Source organism: Chenopodium quinoa, unplaced genomic scaffold, assembly GCF_001683475.1.
Source record: "Chenopodium quinoa cultivar QQ74 unplaced genomic scaffold, ASM168347v1, whole genome shotgun sequence".
NCBI classification, from domain to species: domain Eukaryota; kingdom Viridiplantae; phylum Streptophyta; class Magnoliopsida; order Caryophyllales; family Amaranthaceae; genus Chenopodium; species Chenopodium quinoa.
This window is the reverse complement of record NW_018744537.1, coordinates 3993336-4012079: the sequence shown is the minus strand read 5'-3', so window position 1 is coordinate 4012079 and position 18744 is coordinate 3993336. Positions and strand designations below refer to the sequence as shown.

General features: G+C 34.3%; 1 protein-coding gene across 1 annotated transcript; it reads left to right on the top strand.

The window, feature by feature from the left end:
- Positions 1-2357: 2357 nt before the first annotated feature.
- LOC110698736 (N-terminal acetyltransferase A complex auxiliary subunit NAA15-like) lies at positions 2358-17554 on the top strand. The gene is made up of 26 exons (XM_021876246.1): positions 2358-2598; positions 3462-3540; positions 4871-4953; positions 5053-5202; positions 5562-5677; positions 7607-7712; positions 9009-9080; positions 9174-9289; positions 9597-9729; positions 9967-10044; positions 10128-10181; positions 10688-10758; positions 11139-11193; positions 11303-11398; positions 11604-11732; positions 11826-11908; positions 11997-12227; positions 13936-14068; positions 14147-14254; positions 14571-14702; positions 14938-14994; positions 15122-15219; positions 15305-15363; positions 15452-15563; positions 15881-15981; positions 16799-17554. Exons 1-26 carry the CDS (start codon positions 2548-2550, stop codon positions 16981-16983), a joined length of 2688 nt encoding a protein of 895 aa, XP_021731938.1. The 5' UTR covers positions 2358-2547; the 3' UTR covers positions 16984-17554.
- Positions 17555-18744: the final 1190 nt, after the last annotated feature.

The following is an 18744-nucleotide window of genomic DNA, read 5'->3' as shown; positions in this document are numbered from 1 at the left end:
AGGAATTTGGCTTAAAGATTTTTGAAAGTCTTCCCCACAGACGGCGCCAAATTGTTTCGGGTGAAAACAATGGGACCTTGCCGAAGGTCCGCTGAAATGGAGAAGACTGGATTCGGTCCAAGTTATGTTGGGCCGAAGGTTTCCTGCACAGTAAACACACGTAAACTAGCCTCGGGGGTGTTGCCGAGGAAGGCCCCTCCGATGCTAAAGTCAGTACAATGTGTAAAAGGAAGACACTATGCAAGAGAGTTTGTAGCTTGAGGCTTTTGTGGAATATATCTGAATATGAACGTCAATGTATGAATGTGTCAATATGATGGCTTTTATACCTCATCATACATGGTGAGGTTGGGCCTTAGCCCAATTGGCATGCTTTGTGGGCTGACCTTTGACTTTTGTGCAATTGGAGAGTTGAACCTTGACCTTGGGCTTTTAATTGGATCATTTAGTGCTTAGGCCCAATTTTGACTAAATTGGACCCAAACACCTTTTACTTTACTGGAGCCTTTACTAAACAAATAAAACCGTTGCATTCCTCATATCAATCTTCAAAACCAAAGAGCATAAGATGATTGGTTTGCTTATAATATTAAGTTTAACCACGCAAGTCGCCTCGTTCAATTGCAGAGAAAAAGATACCTCCTTCAACTCAAGTTTAATTTCACGCTTATGGACATCATCACAAATGGTGCATATTGTATCAGATACAACCGCGATTAAGAGAATTAATTTAGCAGTTTTCCTTACGTTGTCAAATAAATCCTAGTTAGGAAAAGATGAATCATTAGAGTGAATTTCCTACTTCTTTCTAAGCCATGGTTTACTTGTATCATGCAAAATTCCAACACTTTGTGCTTCCTAAGATCATCATATGTGAAAGAATTATGATGCCCCAACCCTTAATTTAGCAAGCCTCCTAAATTGTTAGTTGTTTCAAGACTCGTTGGACAGTAAGTCTCATAAACTTTTAAAATCTCAAAAAAAAAAAAAAAAAAAATCAAATAAAATAAAGGTGATAAGCTGAAATACAATTTTTTCTAAGGATTGTTGTGGTTTCGCAGGATCCAATTACATGAGAATGATTTCAATATGAAAAAGATGAATTTTCGTTCCAAAAACTAGCATTGTTGGATTGAATGAATTCAATAACAAACACCAATTAGAAGCCTAGCTTGTGGTCATTTCATACATATATTGAGATAAACAACTATATTATTGAACAAGACAACAATAAGCAACAAACGTTTGAGATTGGGAATCCTAGCTAGGTAAAGATCCACTAAAAAATCGGGCAGAGCCATTGTTGATTATTTCTAAATTTAATTTAGATATAGTTCATCATAACACATACCCATCATGGATACCACTTGAAATGAGCGATTGACAATGTGTGACCTCGATCAAGTGGACAAGTGTATCATTTTAAAAAATCAACTCGACCAAAAGCCTAAGGGCTTGTTTGACATCGTTTTTTGTTTTTAGTTTTCTAAAAAAAAAAAAACAAAAGCTAGGGGGCTTGTTTGACATCGTTTTTTTATTTAAACCAATAAACCAAAAACTAGAACCATGAAAAAGGTGTTTCCACTTTTTGTTGTTAGTTTTTAAAATTATCATGATTTTAATAAGTTCGACTAATTTTTTTATTCATTATATGACATATATCATATGATTTTGAAAACAAAAAACCTAAAAACAGAAAACCACAGCGATGCAAAACGAATCTTATAAATAAAAAAAAGGTGTTTTCACTTTTCTGCTATTAGTTTTCAAAATTATCATTATTTTAATAAGTTAGACTAATTTTTGATTCATTATACGAAGTATGAAATATTTCATAGATTTTGAAAAACAAAAAATCAAAAAATAGAAAACCACAACAATGCCAAACGAAATCTAAGCTAATGGTTGTAGCTTGACAATCGATTTATACACTCTACCAACTTATAATTAGAGGGGAATGTGTGGATTATTCCGAATCAGAGGGAGTGACATACTAAGCTGCGAAATCTAAGCTAATGGTTGTAGCTTGACAATCGATTTATACACTCTACCAACTTATAATTAGAGGGGAATGTGTGGATTATTCCGAATCAGAGGGAGTAACATACTAAGCTGCGAAATCTAAGCTAATGGTTGTAGCTTGACAATCGATTTATACACTCTACCAACTTATAATTAGAGGGGAATGTGTGGATTATTCCGAATCAGAGGGAGTAACATACTAAGCTGCGCGATATATTATTCGGAATCAAATTCTCCAAAGAAAATGACGATTTTACCCTTGAAAACAAGAAAATTTCTATTGTTTTGCTTGTCCCTATTCCCTACTTTTCTCCATCCCCCTCCTCTCTCTCTCTCACTCTCTTCTCTTCTCCCTTTTCTCACCCTCAGTAGGGTTGCAGCAGATAAACGCCACCTCTCTCTTTCTCTCTCCTCCATTTCTCTCTCTTCCGCAGCCATTAAAACTCCTTCTAGCTTTTCTCCAAATCAACCACTGTTTCTCATCACCTTCATCGTCTCTCTCACCTCGGAATATCGCAGCCGAAAATGGGCGCTTCACTTCCTCCTAAGGAAGCCAATCTCTTCAAGCTCATCGTTGTATGTGTTCGCTTTTTCTTTCTTCTTTTAGTTCAACTCTTTTCGTTGATCGTGGTTCAATTATTTGGTTGTTGATTTGTTTGCGTCATTGAAAATTCTGCGCCACCCCTTAAACCCTAGATTAGTATTCAATTGTTTGGAATATTTATTGCTTAAATTCAGGATTTTTTGTCTTTTTTTTTTGTTCTTATTGATTTTGATGCTTTGTGCTTGATTTGAGCTTTCGAGTTACTTTTTGTTAAGTTTAATTGTTGGGGTTTTAGCTTGATGTTGTTCTTTGTTGACTACTGGTTTAATTACTCACATAATCACATTTGTTGTTCTTGCTATTTATTAGTGTAAGCAATGTGAATGCCGGTTGTTTTTTAACGATGGGGAAAAGATGAATATGTAGAATTTTGTTTCATCACAGTGGTGTCAGTGGTCCAATGACACACTGCTGGAATCGGTGAATTGATCAATTGGAAGGTCAATTGGAATTAACCATCCTTGTGCTGATTGTTATTTTCAAGCTTTATTAAGTAGAATTTATTTTTTCTGTGAATGTTCGGTCATTAGTCCTTTAATCTTCGCAGTTAAGAATTACAAAAATCGTCGTGTTTACTGTAATAGGAGATAAAGAGCAGGACTTGTCATGTATTCCTTCCCTTGTGATGTAGGTTGGCAGATTAGGGGGCATTGGTTTATGTTAGGTTAATGGTCTTTACCTCTCATATATAGTCAGTAGTTTTAATATATGAGGCTTAACCTTTTTAGCTCTGAGTTTCTGTTTCTTGATAAATTTTGGAAGGTCTTAAATACAGTATTGTGATTGCATATGGATTTATAACCATAATTATTTTTCTGCTCAATTTTTCCCCCAGAAATCCTATGAAACAAAGCAGTATAAGAAGGGATTGAAGGCAGCGGATGCCATTCTGAAAAAGTTTCCGGACCATGGAGGTATGTAAAAATATCATGTCATATGAGTTTCTGACTCTGGTAAAAGTGAATTTTACATGTATATATAATATTCTTAAATTAGCAAATTCTGCTGACAGTGAGTCATTAGTTAGGTGCTTTGATTTTGATATAATTGTTGTGATCGTTTGTTTGAAGTTCTATTGTTGAGGGGCTCTTCTACCACATTTTTTCCCTTCAAAACTGGGTTACACTGTTGAAACTTGAAAGTACATGATTCTGTTTAACCTGAGACATCAACGTATTATGTTTCGAGGAAACTAATAAAACCAAAGCATTTGTGAAGTTGTTATACTTCTTACTTAAATAATTGCCAGAATTCTTGGGAACTGTTTCTCTAATGTTTTTTCTTTCCTTCAGAGTACACTCCTTGATCCAAAGTTGGTATCTTTATTTTGAAAAACTTTAAAGCTTCCATCTTTTGCATCAATTTTTAGATGTCAGCTCCTTGTGGGGTTTCATAACATCAGGTTCATAGGTAATTATCCCCTTTCTTGCATGCCACCCAAGGTAGGCTTGCATCTCATGCTGCTGCAGTATGATGAATGAACATGAGGTCGTGATTTTAATTATTCATGGGGATCATCGATCATGTCTTCCTCCAAAAAAAAAAAAACTTTAGCTTTTTGATGCGAGTTACTTCTTCCAAGCTTGTGAGAAAACTTGTGATTTTCTTGATTTTTTTTTCCTTCTAAATGACAATCTTTGTGTATGCGTATGATACTTTCACCTCTTGCTCTTACCTTTTTACTTGAAGAGTAATAGCCTTCCTAATTACTCAATGTCTTTTTTTAAAAGATACTATTCACAACTCTTTCCTGGTAGAATCCTACTGATTAGTTGTTCCAGACAAGGGAAGGGAACTTTACTATTCTAGCACTCTTTGCCTCTAGGCCTCATTTTTATTTTTAATTTTTTTTTTTTTTTTTTTTTTTTTTGGTGTGTGTGTGTTACAATCGCTTTTAGATATAGCTCTCTTATTTCTTATTGCATTAAGTTTTAAAGTCTCAGATCATCACTTCATCATCTGTCATAAACAATATGTAGTTCAAGAAGTTCGCTGCCAATATATTGAAATGTGGGCGTTTGTATGTGAATGGGCTATGTTTATGTGTGGGGAGTTACTTTTCTTTTTATTTTCTTATGAAGATAGGAAGGCTTCGTCCATTGGTATGATAAATTCTAATTAATTGTATTCTGTAATTTTGTTTCAAGCCTGTGGATTCTAATGGCAACCGTTCTTAATTTTGTCTAAAGAATAGTGAAATGATGTTTTTCATCTTCATAACATATATCTTTGAATGGTTAACAGAGACTCTGTCCATGAAAGGGCTAACTCTGAATTGCATGGACCGTAAAACAGAAGCTTATGAACTTGTTAGACTTGGATTAAAGGTTAGCATGTGTGCTCTTACTTATCCTTTTATGGATTTTTATGGTTTGTTCTTGTTTTCATTGGTTAAGATTGTAATTTTAATGCATCTCTTGGTGCAGAATGACCTCAAAAGTCATGTTTGTTGGCATGTGTATGGCCTTCTGTATCGCTCAGACAGGGAATACAGGGAGGCTATTAAATGTTACAGAAATGCTTTGAGGATTGATCCTGATAACATTGAGATTTTGCGGGATTTATCTCTCTTGCAGGTGATATACTGTTTACTGTTTTCCTAATTTTTAGAATTCTTACGACTTGGGCACCCTCTTGGAAGTATTATGGGTTAGTTTAATGTATTCTTTTCTCTTCTAAGAGGAATGATCTGTTATTCAGCTTTTGTGTATTAGTCTTCCAATATTTTACACTTCAGTGGTATGTATATGTAAAACATGGAAATAAAGAATCCTTCAGTAGCCTCTTCTTAATACTTATGAGTAAAGGGCCAATTTGTTAAAAACGATAAGAATAAGAAAGTCTTTACTCTTTAGTAGCGTTGAGTACATATGGATCTCTTTCTCTCTTTTTCTTCTGTAAAATTGTAAGTCATTCCTTGCTGATTTCTCTGCAGGCTCAAATGCGTGACTTGACAGGTTTTGTGGAAACAAGGCAGCGGCTTTTGAGCTTGAAACCCAATCATCGCATGAATTGGATTGGCTTTGCAGTTGCACACCACCTAAACTCAAAGTATATATGTTTTCTCTTCTTAAGTTGGTTTTCCATCTGGTTAATATCTGTGAAAAAATTGTGCCCTTTTGATGTAGTTTGGGATGGCATTTGTAACTGAGGAATTATAGGACTATTCCATTGCTTGAATATTTCCTTAACATCTTCTATTAAGGAGAATGCTGCTGGATTATTTTTAAATTTTTTTGCAAGTGTAATCAGATCACGAGGATATAATTATTTTGTCTTCCTTGCCTTATGTGATTTTTTGATTTGTTCCATAACTTCCACTTTCTTGATTTTCTCAATATTTTGGTTGTTGATTGTCTGGAGTCCAGTTAGAAATTGGTTCTTAACCTGGCATCTTAGCCCTGCACTTTGTAGTCGAGATAAATTTATCTTGATTTTCACAATATTTGAAAATTCTTTGTGGACATTTGTGCAAGTATGATCTTTTGTGTGTACCCACTTGCTAGTTTTCTTTGGTTGGTACTTTTTTATGTTGCTTTATTTTTATGAGGGGAGTCGGTTCATTGGTGTGTGATAGGTATACCTAGTAACTAGTTCAGAACCCGTGCCATGCACGGTTTTACAATAATATTTCATTATATATTTTTTTTATTTAAATATTTTGAATTATTCTTGTTGTGCATCATTTCCTAAATATAAGACCAAATAATTAAAACTTAGCTTCTTCCTAAGATATAGTAACAAACTTCTTTCTTTAACAAAAAAACAAAAATAAAATGAAATAAAAAAAGAGTAACAAAATTTTTTGGCGGGAAAATTTTTTCTAAGGTGATGACACGCGTATTTTGGGGATAATTATGGGGATTACTTTAGTATAAAAGTATAGATTTACACATTGTGCATAGTTTAACTCCTTGCCAATTACTTATCCCTTCTAAAAGAGGTTCTGGTGGAGATAAATTAATTATGAGGTATTACTTAAAGGTGACCAAGGCTTTTTTTTCATTCTTCAGATTTCCATGTTGAGAAAGCCAGGTAGTTTTTGCTTGATTAAGCCTCAGGTTTGCAAATTTCAGGTCTTTGTGTTGGAGGAAACTGATGTGTACAGATTACAGGGTGCAAAATAGACCTTCAGGCACAACAAAATGTTCTAAGTGCTTGACTCTATTAGTCCAAAATGATTCTGTACTCTCTGACTTAGATTATTGCTATTAAAGGCTCATATGGCCCTAGGTGGTTTAACATTGGCCCTGTAAGTCAAACACAATTGCACTCTCCACTTCTCCGGCATTGAGTGCTTGCGTGAAATGGGTTTGCTTGGATTACCTTCTGATGAGTGATGTTGCTTATTTTTTTGAGTTGGTCCACCGATAGAAGTTGTCAATGTTTGTATATGGTCCACATACTTGTGATGCGCTCCTGGCAAGACATTTAGGTGATACCTAGTGACATGGTTTCTTTGGAAGGTCCAAACGAAGCTCGATGTAATTGAGGGTGCATTTATTGTGTTAGGGCATACTGATTGTTCATATGCAAGATGCTTAAATTGTGTACTAATGTTAAACCTTCATCTGGTGGCTTAGGCATTCAGCAGCAATTCAATTGTCAATGAAGGGCATGAAGGTTCCAAGTAAAATAACATGCAGGGTTAATGGGCCCTTATAATAGTTACCTGTTTGACAGGATCAAATATTAGATGAATTTACTAGGATGTAGGACCGCAAAATAGGACCAATTATTAGTGTGTTTTGTATCAGATGGAAGCTTCTTTGTTTCGGTGAATTGTTCACTGATTGACTTGGTTCATATTACTGATAATCATTTAAATGTCTCCTTGTCTTACCCATTTCATTCTGTTTGTGCATCTGTAAGAAAATATTCTAATGTACTTGTATAATCCGTTATTGTGATTTATTGGAAGTTCTTGAAACTTGAATATCTGCATTCAATTAAATCTTACACTTCAATTTTGGATTGTAGTGCATCAAAAGCAATTGAAATTCTAGAGGCATATGAAGGAACACTGGAGGATGATTATCCACCAGATAATGAACGATGTGAGCATAGTGAAATGCTGCTGTATAAGGTACTTGACTACGTCATACAAAAGACATGCTTGGCACCTAAATTTTTACAGTAATTTTTTTTGTTAGGGCCCCCCCGGGGGGGGGGGGATGTGTGTGTTACTGTGTTTCCAAGCGAGTCGTCCCTTACAATGTGTTATTAATTTTTTTTAACAACCAATGATAACCATGCTTTTCTTACTTTCTGAAAAAGAACTTGGCAGCTCTTTAAGCGAACCGTCTATTCACCTATGTTCTAGTACTTGTTGGACACAAGTGTTATCTATCTATCTATCTATCTATAAGTAGAAACCATGGATGTTTGCTTGTTGGGCACTGTTGTGGTGTCCACTTTTGAGGAGTGTGAATACAACCTAAAAAGTAGGCGTGTCCTAATGTTACTATGAATTCTGATAGTAGTGCAAATGTCAACACTCAATAATTGATTTTTCTTCTGTTCTAATTTTATATGTCATTTAGAAACTTGTGTTTTTGAGCTCTTATTTATCCTTAAAATATACTTCCCCTGTTTCATATTTATTGCAACCTGTAGAGTTTACGCTTCCCAACGCATTCTTTAACTATTAATATCTTTAATACGTGTATGAGTAAAAATATTAAAAAATGATTTATTGAGAGTATATTTTGAGACGAATCTAACAATATCCTACGTGACTGTGTTTTAATTATGTATAAATCATACTAGATGGTCAAAAGTGCTGTGTAAATAGTGTATCTAAATGTAGCGATGTGGAACAGTGCAAGTATAATGTTTTGTGGTGTTGATCTTATTTGCTGTTATGACAGTTTGAAGATTTCGGTCTTGTTAGAATGTTAGATTTTAGAAGCTTATTGTCAATTTATTATGGTGAACTGAGCTATTAATAAAGTCCCAAACTTCAGGTTCACTTGATTCCTTTTTTTATCTATTTGATTCTAGTAGAAGTATTCCTGGAAGATGTGTTTTATAAAATAATATCTCTTTAATCCATCCAATGTTTTGACTTCAATATAAAATAGTAGCTGAATTAAGTACTACTCTCTCGTTTCTAATTTTCTTCTTATTTTGATTTTTCTTTTTTTTTTTTTTGAGAGAATCACCATCAAAGCAAGATCATTTAGAAATGGAGGGAGTAGATGAAATATAAGTGACATATGGAAAACATAAACTATTTCTGTATTCTATGATTCACCTGTAGTTCAATTTCCATTAACAGGGTGCATTTGCCGGCTTGCTCTTGTGCTATCTCTCTTTAGTTTTATGTTCTCGTCTTTGTTAAGCGATGACATTAATCAAATTTGTAATTTCATTTCTTTAGGTGTCTCTGTTGGAAGATTGTGGATCCTTGGAGAGAGCTCATGAAGAACTACAGCGGAAGGAAATCAAAATCGTGAGATGATTGAATAATATGACTTTTGTTCTGGTATAGTTTCTATGTGTTGAATCTATAATCTTGATTTTTTCTTGGTTGGTTTGGATATAGGTTGATAGATTATCTTACAAAGAACAGGAAACTTCTCTTCTGCTGAAACTTAATCGTCTGGAAGAAGCTGCGAAACTATACAGAATGCTGCTCTCCATGAATCCTGACAATTATAGGTGTTTGCTATTTCATGTCTTTTGTTTATTAGCGAAACAAAACTTTATTTAATTTTTTTTTAATGATGCACATGCAAACTTGTATAGGAATCTGCATGCTGGTTTTCTGAATGAACTGACGTATTTAATTGTTTGTAGTTGTGTAAAAATGCCCGCTCAATTGTTCAAAGTGAAATGTGAAACATTTTCTGCCAAAATCCATAACCTTATAATATCTTGTGATTGTATCTGTATTATTCTGCCAAATGGGGTTTGCTGGGAAGGTGGGTTGAGGCTAATTCATTTCTCTTTCCGTCTTTTGGTCTAGATACTATGAAGGTTTGCAAAGATGCCTTGGACTGTATTCAGAAAAAGGACAGTATACAACTGAAGAAATAGAGAAACTCGATGCCTTGTATAAATCATTGCAGCAAGAATATAAATGGTCATCTGCCGCTAAGGTTAGAAATTTATAATTATTAATTCAAATGTTTGATTACCTCTTTCTCTATTCAAAAAAATAGCGTTCTTGAGTTACATTCTCATTTCATAAGCTTTTATTTTGAATTAATTGGATGGATTCTCATTTGTTATTGTTTTCTTATTCGTTGGAGTTTAGCATGCCCCTCCATTGGGCCTCCCCTATATGTTTTTGTTAAGCTTATTTTTCTTGTTTTACTGGTTTTATTTTCTACCAGCGAATTCCACTTGATTTTCTGCAAGGGGAAAAGTTTCAAGAAGCTGCAGACAACTATATCCAGCCTTTGCTAACCAAGGTATTCTGAATCGTGCTACCTTTATTTATCTGGTGGTTGTGGTTTCATCAAATTAATCCATGCTTGTTATTTGATGCTTGCAGGGTGTTCCTTCTTTATTTTCAGATCTGTCTCCACTTTATGATCAACCTGGAAAGGTCAGTATGCATTTTAAAGTGATGTGGAATAGGGCAGTTGTGAATGTGGCTGACATTGTTGCACTTCCTCTGTATTTTAATTTTTAGCTTTGTACATTTTGACTTTTACACTAGTCATGTCGTCAGACAAAATTTTGACTATTAATGTTTTTAATTACCTATCAGTAAAACATGTGTTGTATACTACTAGAATATATACATTGAGATCAACGCAATAACCTTTTACATAAAAATGATGATTTTTTTTTGCAAGTATAATATGTTATTAAAAAAATATGGTCGAAACTAACTTAAGAATAGTTTCAAAACGTTGACATAATGAAATGCATTATTTTATTGTGATTTATTTGTCCTTCCACCCTTTTCCTTTTCTTTTGTTATATGTAGGAGAGTCAGGGACATGGGATTGTTTGGTCGTGTTCTTATATATCATCTTTTTTTTTTTTTTTTTTTTTTTTTTTTTTTCTCTTTTTTTTTTTTTTTTTCTCTCTCTCTCTATTTAACAGGCAGACATTCTTGAAAAATTGATATTGGACTTGGAGGGTTCACTCAGGAAAACTGGAGGTTATCCTGGGAGGTATGTTGAATTTTATATGCCTCTTGTTATAGAGCACTTCTGATATGCACTCATGGTAGGTGCATTTTTTGTAAAAAGTAGCAAACTAGAGTTTATATTGTACTGTAATAATCTGCTCTGTAGTTGTACCTTGGGTTTGATAAAGAGGCATGTTATATTATTTTATTTTATTTGATTTTGGCATGTTATTGTTTGCTCTAACCAAAATGATTTTTTTATTCTTTTTTTTGAATGTTTTGGTCTACCCCTGGACAGCATAGTATTTCATAACATTAATGGTTGCGTCTTGTGTGTTGATTTTTCTGCTCATCTTTCTGAAAATTTTGATTTTTGTATCTATATTTCTGAAAATTTGACTGATGGTCTCCTGTAATTTACAGAACCGAAAAAGAGCCTCCTTCTACCTTCATGTGGACTTTGTTCTTGGTGGCACAGGTCTGCTTTTCTGTCATTTATGAATATGTAGTTATTACAGTCTACAATGAGTTATCCCTATTACACTTTCTTTAAGTCCGTTTGCTCTTTTTACCTGTTGCTTTTACAGCATTACGATAGACGTAGTCAATACAGCACCGCTCTTGAAAAAATTGATGAAGCTATGAATCACACCCCTACAGTGATTGATCTTTATTCTGTTAAGGTTCGTTCATATCTCGCGCAGCCTTTTCAGGATTTCTTGAGCTTGCCTTTTGTAGTCCTGTTCTCGTATGTATCACATTCTCGTAATGTGATCAATGTCTTGTGTTTGTTAAACTGATAAGTGTACTGCCTTTTCATCTTTACCCCTGAACTCTTTTGTACAATTATATGTGACCTTGCTTTTACTGTGTGCTACGTTTCCACAGAGCCGAATCTTGAAGCATGCTGGTGACTTGAAGGCAGCTGCTGCTTTAGCAGATGAAGCCCGATGCATGGATCTTGCTGATCGCTATGTAAACAGTGAATGTGTCAAGCGTATGCTGCAAGCTGATCAGGTCTGCGCTTTTCTTCTTTTGCTGAAGAAATTTTTTTGACTTTTTGTGTTGGTTTCATTCCTTATATTTTCCATCTGTTGAACATGTATATAGGTGACTTTAGCTGAGAAAACAGCTGTCTTGTTCACAAAAGATGGTGATCAGCATAATAATTTGTATGACATGCAGTGCATGTGGTACGTATTTGGTATTCAGTGAATAATTCTCAATGCAATTTATATATGTAAGAAAGATATTGATTGTGCTTCTGATCGTATATGGAAGGTACGAGCTTGCATCTGGTGAGAGCTATTTCAGACAAGGTGATCTTGGACGTTCTTTAAAAAAATTTTTAGCCGTGGAGAAGCATTATGCTGATATAACTGAGGACCAATTTGATTTCCACTCATACTGTCTAAGAAAAATGACTTTGAGAACGTATGTGGAAATGCTGAAGTTTCAGGACCGATTGCATTCACACTCGTATTTTCAAAAGGCTGCAGCTGGGGCAATCAGGTGATTCTCTCTACCCCCTCCCCCTCTCCTTTAAATGCCATGGTAAAGTTTGTACTTAGATTGCTGTTCACTGGTCGACTGTCAAATCTTTTTGTTCGTTCACTGTCGGTTTACATTTCCTGAATGTGTGGAACTCATTTTATATGATTGCAGACATATTTAAGGGAACAAAAAGTTGAAAACCAGTACCCCCCCCCCTCCCCCCCAAAAAACACACACACACACTCACACACCCCCCTTCTGGAGCCTTTGCTGAAAAGTATTTTGCGGTGATTTAGTTACGTACTAAATTGTGTTCTATGTGGCAGCTACCTGGGTCAATAATTTATTTTACTGGGAAGGTAGATACGCTGCTATATCTCATATGTATTTTGACATGTTATTGTCTATCATTAACATTGGGGATAGATATCCTGCTACCTCTGGCGGATCTATGAAGTAACTAGGGTAGCACATGCTACCCCTAGTAATTTGGTATAAAATTTTAAAACTGCTCAGCTTGAACTAATCTCAATGCTTGCTGCAGTGGTAAATGGGTTTTTACCTAAATTTTGGTTGTTGTGCGGCACATCAGGGGTTCGACCTTCTCCATCTCCATTTTCTTCATTGACTTTTTCCTTTCCAAGTCTTTTTTTTTTTTTTTTTTTTTTTTTGTCGTTTCCACACGTTAATTATTTAAAGAGTATGAAATATTTTGTTAACTGTATTGGTAAATTAGCTACATTTGAAAGCTACTAGCATTAATTATTAAAAAAAAAATACAAATTTAATACTCCATACAACTTCACTGTTTTTATTTTAAAAGAAGTTCTCAGTCATATAACATCATGTTACATTGCATCCAAAAAGTAACTAGGTTTGTTATTTTGTTAACCTTTTTTGCGAAATTTTTATATATGACCACCACCTATGAAGTCCGATTTTTCAGTTATTCAATATTTTTTTTTGGTATAAAATTTTCTTAAATGACTACATGCTACCCCTAATTGGAAATCCTGGATCCGCCATTGTCTGCTACAATCTATGGCCAAAGATTAAGAATTTCAGCTCAGGTGCTCCTACTAAGAATCAAATTTAACGTGTGTTCATGTGGTTCCGTTTCCAAATGTTTGTTTTTTTTTTGTTGACTTTCAATCTTTTTGCTAGAGTGGTAGATACTCTTCACGGCTCATTTTTAGGCGGTAAATAAATAAATGTGGTATATGAATGTATATAAATTAGTAAGAGATTTCATGCCAATGCCCAATACAACAAAATTTGATCCCTAACATGTTTTTTCCATTACAAGTCAATACACCTCTAAAGTGTTACTGAAAAGTCCTGAAAAAAAGGAGTTTTATTTATTTATTTTTCCTAAGAAGATTTGGTGGTGGAAAATCATCATGTCCAGTTGTCTTGTGACTTTGTGAGTGCTACTGCATACAAAAGTTGATTCTAAGAAGGCCAGAAAGATTAGATCTTCAAATGTTCATTTGATATTAAATTTTTTGGTGCATGAATTATAAATCTGTTTCTGCAGTTCATTACTTTTCTTCAGCATAATGCTCTATGTTAGTACATCAAAATGTATATTAGCTTCTTTATATGTTTATGGCTCTGCAAGTTGATGCATAATCTATATTTATGACGGTAGACCTTTTCAAGTTGGTTTTTTGTTCCTTCTTCTTTTCCTGTTTGTTTGGTGTTGACTGTTTTTTGGTGGCTGCAGATGCTACATTAAGCTGTTCGATGCCCCCTCCAAGTCAGCAACTGAAGAAGATGAGGAGATGTCAAAATTGCTTCCTGCTCAGAAAAAGAAAATGAGGCAAAAGCAGAGGAAGGCAGAAGCCCGAGCTAAGAAAGTACGTGTCATTTTCTTAATGATGATCGTGGATCCTTCCTGTCCATTGAATGTCAATCTAATTTCTGCCTAATTTCAGGAGGCAGAAAGTAAAAATGAGGAAGCAACTGCAAGCAATGTCTCGAAATCTGGAAAAAAACATGTTAAAGCAGTGGATCCTGATCCTCATGGAGAGAAACTTTTGCAGGTTTTGATAATTTTTTAAAATTGTTTTAAATACTTTTTCTATATTTTTTTTTTTTTTCCGTGTTAAAATAGTTGACACATTGCTTTAGACTTTAGGAATATCTGCCAATACATGACTTCAAGCATTAATACCTTCAAATATTAATGAGAGTAAACAAGATCCCACATGGCTGCTATTTCTTAAGTATAAATCACAAAAGGAAGTCAAAAACTCAAAGTAACCGTGTAATTGTATTTTTAAAAATTTTAAATCCTTTTTGTTAAAGTATAATTGCATAATTACTGTATGGTTGCATTGAAACAATTTATTCTTGTAGGTTGAGGACACAATGATGGAAGCTACTAAGTATCTGAAGCTGTTGCAGAAAAATTCAGCTGATTCTTTAGAAACGCACTTGCTCTCTTTTGAAGTAAATATGAGGAAGCAGAAGGTTTTACTTGCTTTGCAGGTAATTTGTTTGCATTTTGGATTTTAACACTTTAAGTTTGACAGCTCTAATTGGAATAATCATAATTCTAAAACTGTCACTGTTATGTTGCCATTTTGTTCTACTGTCATTACATTACCTTCGCTTTTTGTTTGGCATTATAGTATAAAAAACAAGCTTTGATAATTTTTTTTTTTAATTTTTTTTTAATATTTTAATTTTTTAATTTTATGTTTGTTTGTTTTTTTGTTTGAAGGCTGTAAAGAATTTGTTGAGGTTGGATGCTGAAAACCCAGATTCACATCGCTGTTTGGTATGCTCTTTTCTCATTCTGTTTGGCTGTTCCTTTCATTTTCCATATCATGGTTTGTGTCGGTGGGTGTCTTTGTCCTTCTGATTATCGGATTGGTTGAGTGCTGAAGTTTTTTGCTTAATTACAGGTAAGATTTTTCAACAAGGTGAGCTCTATGCCTGCTCCTGCCTCTGATGCCGAGCAGCTTGTCTGGAATGTCTTAGAAGCAGAGCGTCAATCTATAAGGTTTCTAAGTTGTTTGTATTGCCGTATATAAGTTCTTTCAATTTATCCTTATTCGTTCTAATTGCTTCATTGCTTTCTAATGCAGTCAAGTGCATGAAAAATCTCTGATGGATGCAAACATGTCGTTCTTGACGAAGCATAAAGGTGCTTTCTTGGAAATATTTGGCTCTTGCTCTCGTTTCCTGTGTTTTGGACCTTTTGGCAATATGTTCTGACATCTATTATACTGCAGATTCCTTGATGCACAGAGCAGCAGTTGCAGAAATGCTTTGTCTTTTGGATCCAAGTAAAAAGTCTGAGGCTGTTAAGTTGATTGAAGAATCATCAGATGACGTGTTTTCGATGTAATATGATCTCATCTGATATTATAAATGCTGTTTTGAGTGCCAATATTATTCTCTCAATCTCAATTAACTCGCTCCATTTGAATTTTCAAAGTTAAACTCGTGAATTTTTGATTATATGTTTTCTTTCACTGCCAGATAAGGAAAAGCATTATCATGTGTGATCTTGTTAGATTTGTTTCAATGTAAATGTTTAATTACTATTTTTATCATTTCATGTGTGTTAAGAGACCGTGAAGCAGATAACATAATTTGAAATGAAGGGAGTACTGTTTTTGATCTTTCTATGCTGATGTTGAAACTTAATATTTTTACAGAAATGGAGCTTTCGGCCGTGTTGGGCAGTGGAAGCTTAAGGACTGTGTTGCCGTTCACAAACTCTTGGAAAGTGTTTTGGTTGATAATGATGCTGCATCCAGTAAGTATTTTGTGGCCTTTCTAGTATTATTGCCTGTCTTGACAAAAAGTAAATTGACTGTATTGGCAAATTTTTCATGAGCAGTTTTGTAAAGAATCTTGGTGAATTTTGTCTACTGGAAACATGCTTGATCTGCTGCTTTAACAGTTACCACTGTGATGCTATTCTTACTAAAACTTTATAGGCTAGGTCCTCTAGTCAATAGCTGTAAGCTCTGTGACGTCTGATTTGGGCAAATTTTTTATTTAAACTAGGTTAGATTCCGTGCCATTCACGATAATTTTCAATAACTATTCTTTAATTAACACTATATTTAATTATAAAAAGTTAAATCCATTAAGTTATTACTTCGTAAAATTAATTTGTTATGAAAGAGTCTATTATTACCAAAATAGATATTGTAAAATACGCATGTATGTATATTTATATATATTTTCTTCTTGTTAACCAAATGAATATCTTAACAATATGTATTTAACCCGTAAATGGATTCATCTTTCTTCTGATTCGGGTCTGGTTGGGATATGTGTATTGTCAATTAGCTGTCACATTAATTTTTGTGCTGGGCCGGGTTGGAATATTGTGGGTTTGGCACATGTGTACAGTTCTGGTTTGTGTAGGGATATTTGGATTATCTTTTCAAGTCAGTTTTTCCACAGGCGTCACATATCTGTACATATGTAACCTAATTTATCATCTCGTGAAATCGTGAGCTTAGATTTTTTGCCTGTTACGGGGTATGATTTGAATGTGACTGATTGTTTTTATTTTCGTGGTCAAATTTATTAATCTTCAACATGCTATCTAAATCTTGCAGGATGGAAGACACGATGTGCCGAATTTTTTCCTCATTCTGTGTATTTTGAAGGCTGCAAGAGCTCTGCTGTCTCAAATGCCTATCTTAACACCTCTTGCGAAAATTCTGAAAATGGGGCTGCAAATCATCCGGAGGATACTGGCTCCGTCACAATAAATGGGAAATTGGAAGACCTAAAGATTTAACGTGCATGATAACATCCGTTTGCAGACTTGATCTACGAGTATATGGGATGCCTGTTTAAACATGACTTGGGTCAGAATGTCGGAGAGGAAAAGGGGGTCGTGTTCCCGTGGAGTCAAAGACAATCTATTCCCGGCTGATATGCATGTCATACTCAGGTTATTGAACCTATCAGAAGAAGGTCCGGGCTCTCATGTGCGAGTCATGCACCACACGATTATCAATGTGCCTTGCAAATGTGTATAATTAGGTCCATTATGACTAGGATTTTTTCATTTTTTGCCCCTCAAGATGTGCTTTCAATGAGATCCTTGCTTTTGGGTTATGATGATGATTGCATACTCCACATTTGGAGTTTGATTCTTCTTTTCAAGGAACTCGGGAGGGTTACAGGAGTTTTTGGATTACAGGGTTCCTTTTTGTGATCAAAGAATAGATGGAGATGAACTGCTCCAAATTGTTGTATTGCTTTTCAGATATTCTAAATTATCTTTTTTGTATAAACGCCAATCCATGTGAAAATTTTTGGTCAATTCTATAATCTTAGTAGAATTCTTATTTAGGTTTGTGCTTGTTTCATGCCTTTTTCACTGGCGGTTGTTGCATTCGGCTTTCTTCATTAATCGTACTAGCTAATTATTCACATTAGTTATAAGCTCAATCTTCTTCTGCTTGAACGCCTTAATTCCATTAGTAGGCTGGTTACATGAACCAAAATGAGGACTTTTCATGAGGTCACCCATCCTAGTACTACTCTCATTGTGGCTTAAACGATGTGACAAAATTTTACATTGGTTGTCACCGATCTACCGTAACAACCCTCTTTTATCCAGGCCTGAGAGTGGGTTTCCCACTGGCGGAGTTAATTCAATCATATTAGTAAAAAAAAGATATTTTCTTGATGAGCCCCTTAGTCTTCTTTTGAGGTTAGTTAGTACGTTTTCCATTTCTTTTTAGTTGACATGTTTCAATAGTCACGTTTGCCAATGCATAATTTCAACCAGTAATATCTTTAATTACCGATAAACAAAAATTATAAAAAGTGATATTTTAAAAATATATATCATGACAAATCTAACAAGATCTCACACAACTATATTTTTCATTACGTATAAATTACAAAACATGGTCAAAGGGGAGTGAGTGAATAGTGCTAAAGTCAAAACGTGTCAATTAAAAAGAAATGGAGGAAGTACAAAGTATAAGAAGTATTTATTTATGGGTAGTGATATAAACATTAAATATGCTTCCTAAAATGGAATTAAGTTAGAAATTCATAACAAATTCACGTGCATATTGGTGTGATTATGTTAATCTATCCTCAATATTTTTTTTTTAACTTCTTATTCATAGCCCTAAGGGCTATATTTATCATTTTTCCTTATTTATATTGTTACATAACTTAATTAATGCCAATTTGAGATTAAATATGATAAATAATAAATAATTAACTAATGACAAATTGCGGAGCAAAAATATAAACTCCGTGTGGACTAACTAATATCAGAGATAAATTGAATATGATAAACTATTTCAATATTGGTCAAGGTATAGAAAAAAAAAAAACCTTTATTAGTATTTTAATTTACATTTTTATAATTTTTAGTCGGTGCTTTCAAAGCTTGCTTTACTTATGTGCTGAAATTAAGAAATTTTCACTCTAAGTAAATCAACTATTTCAACTTAACTAGGCACTAATATTCAAAAGGTTCTGCTTTCCTCGAAATCTCACAGAAAGTCTCACACTTGGCAGCAAAACTTTA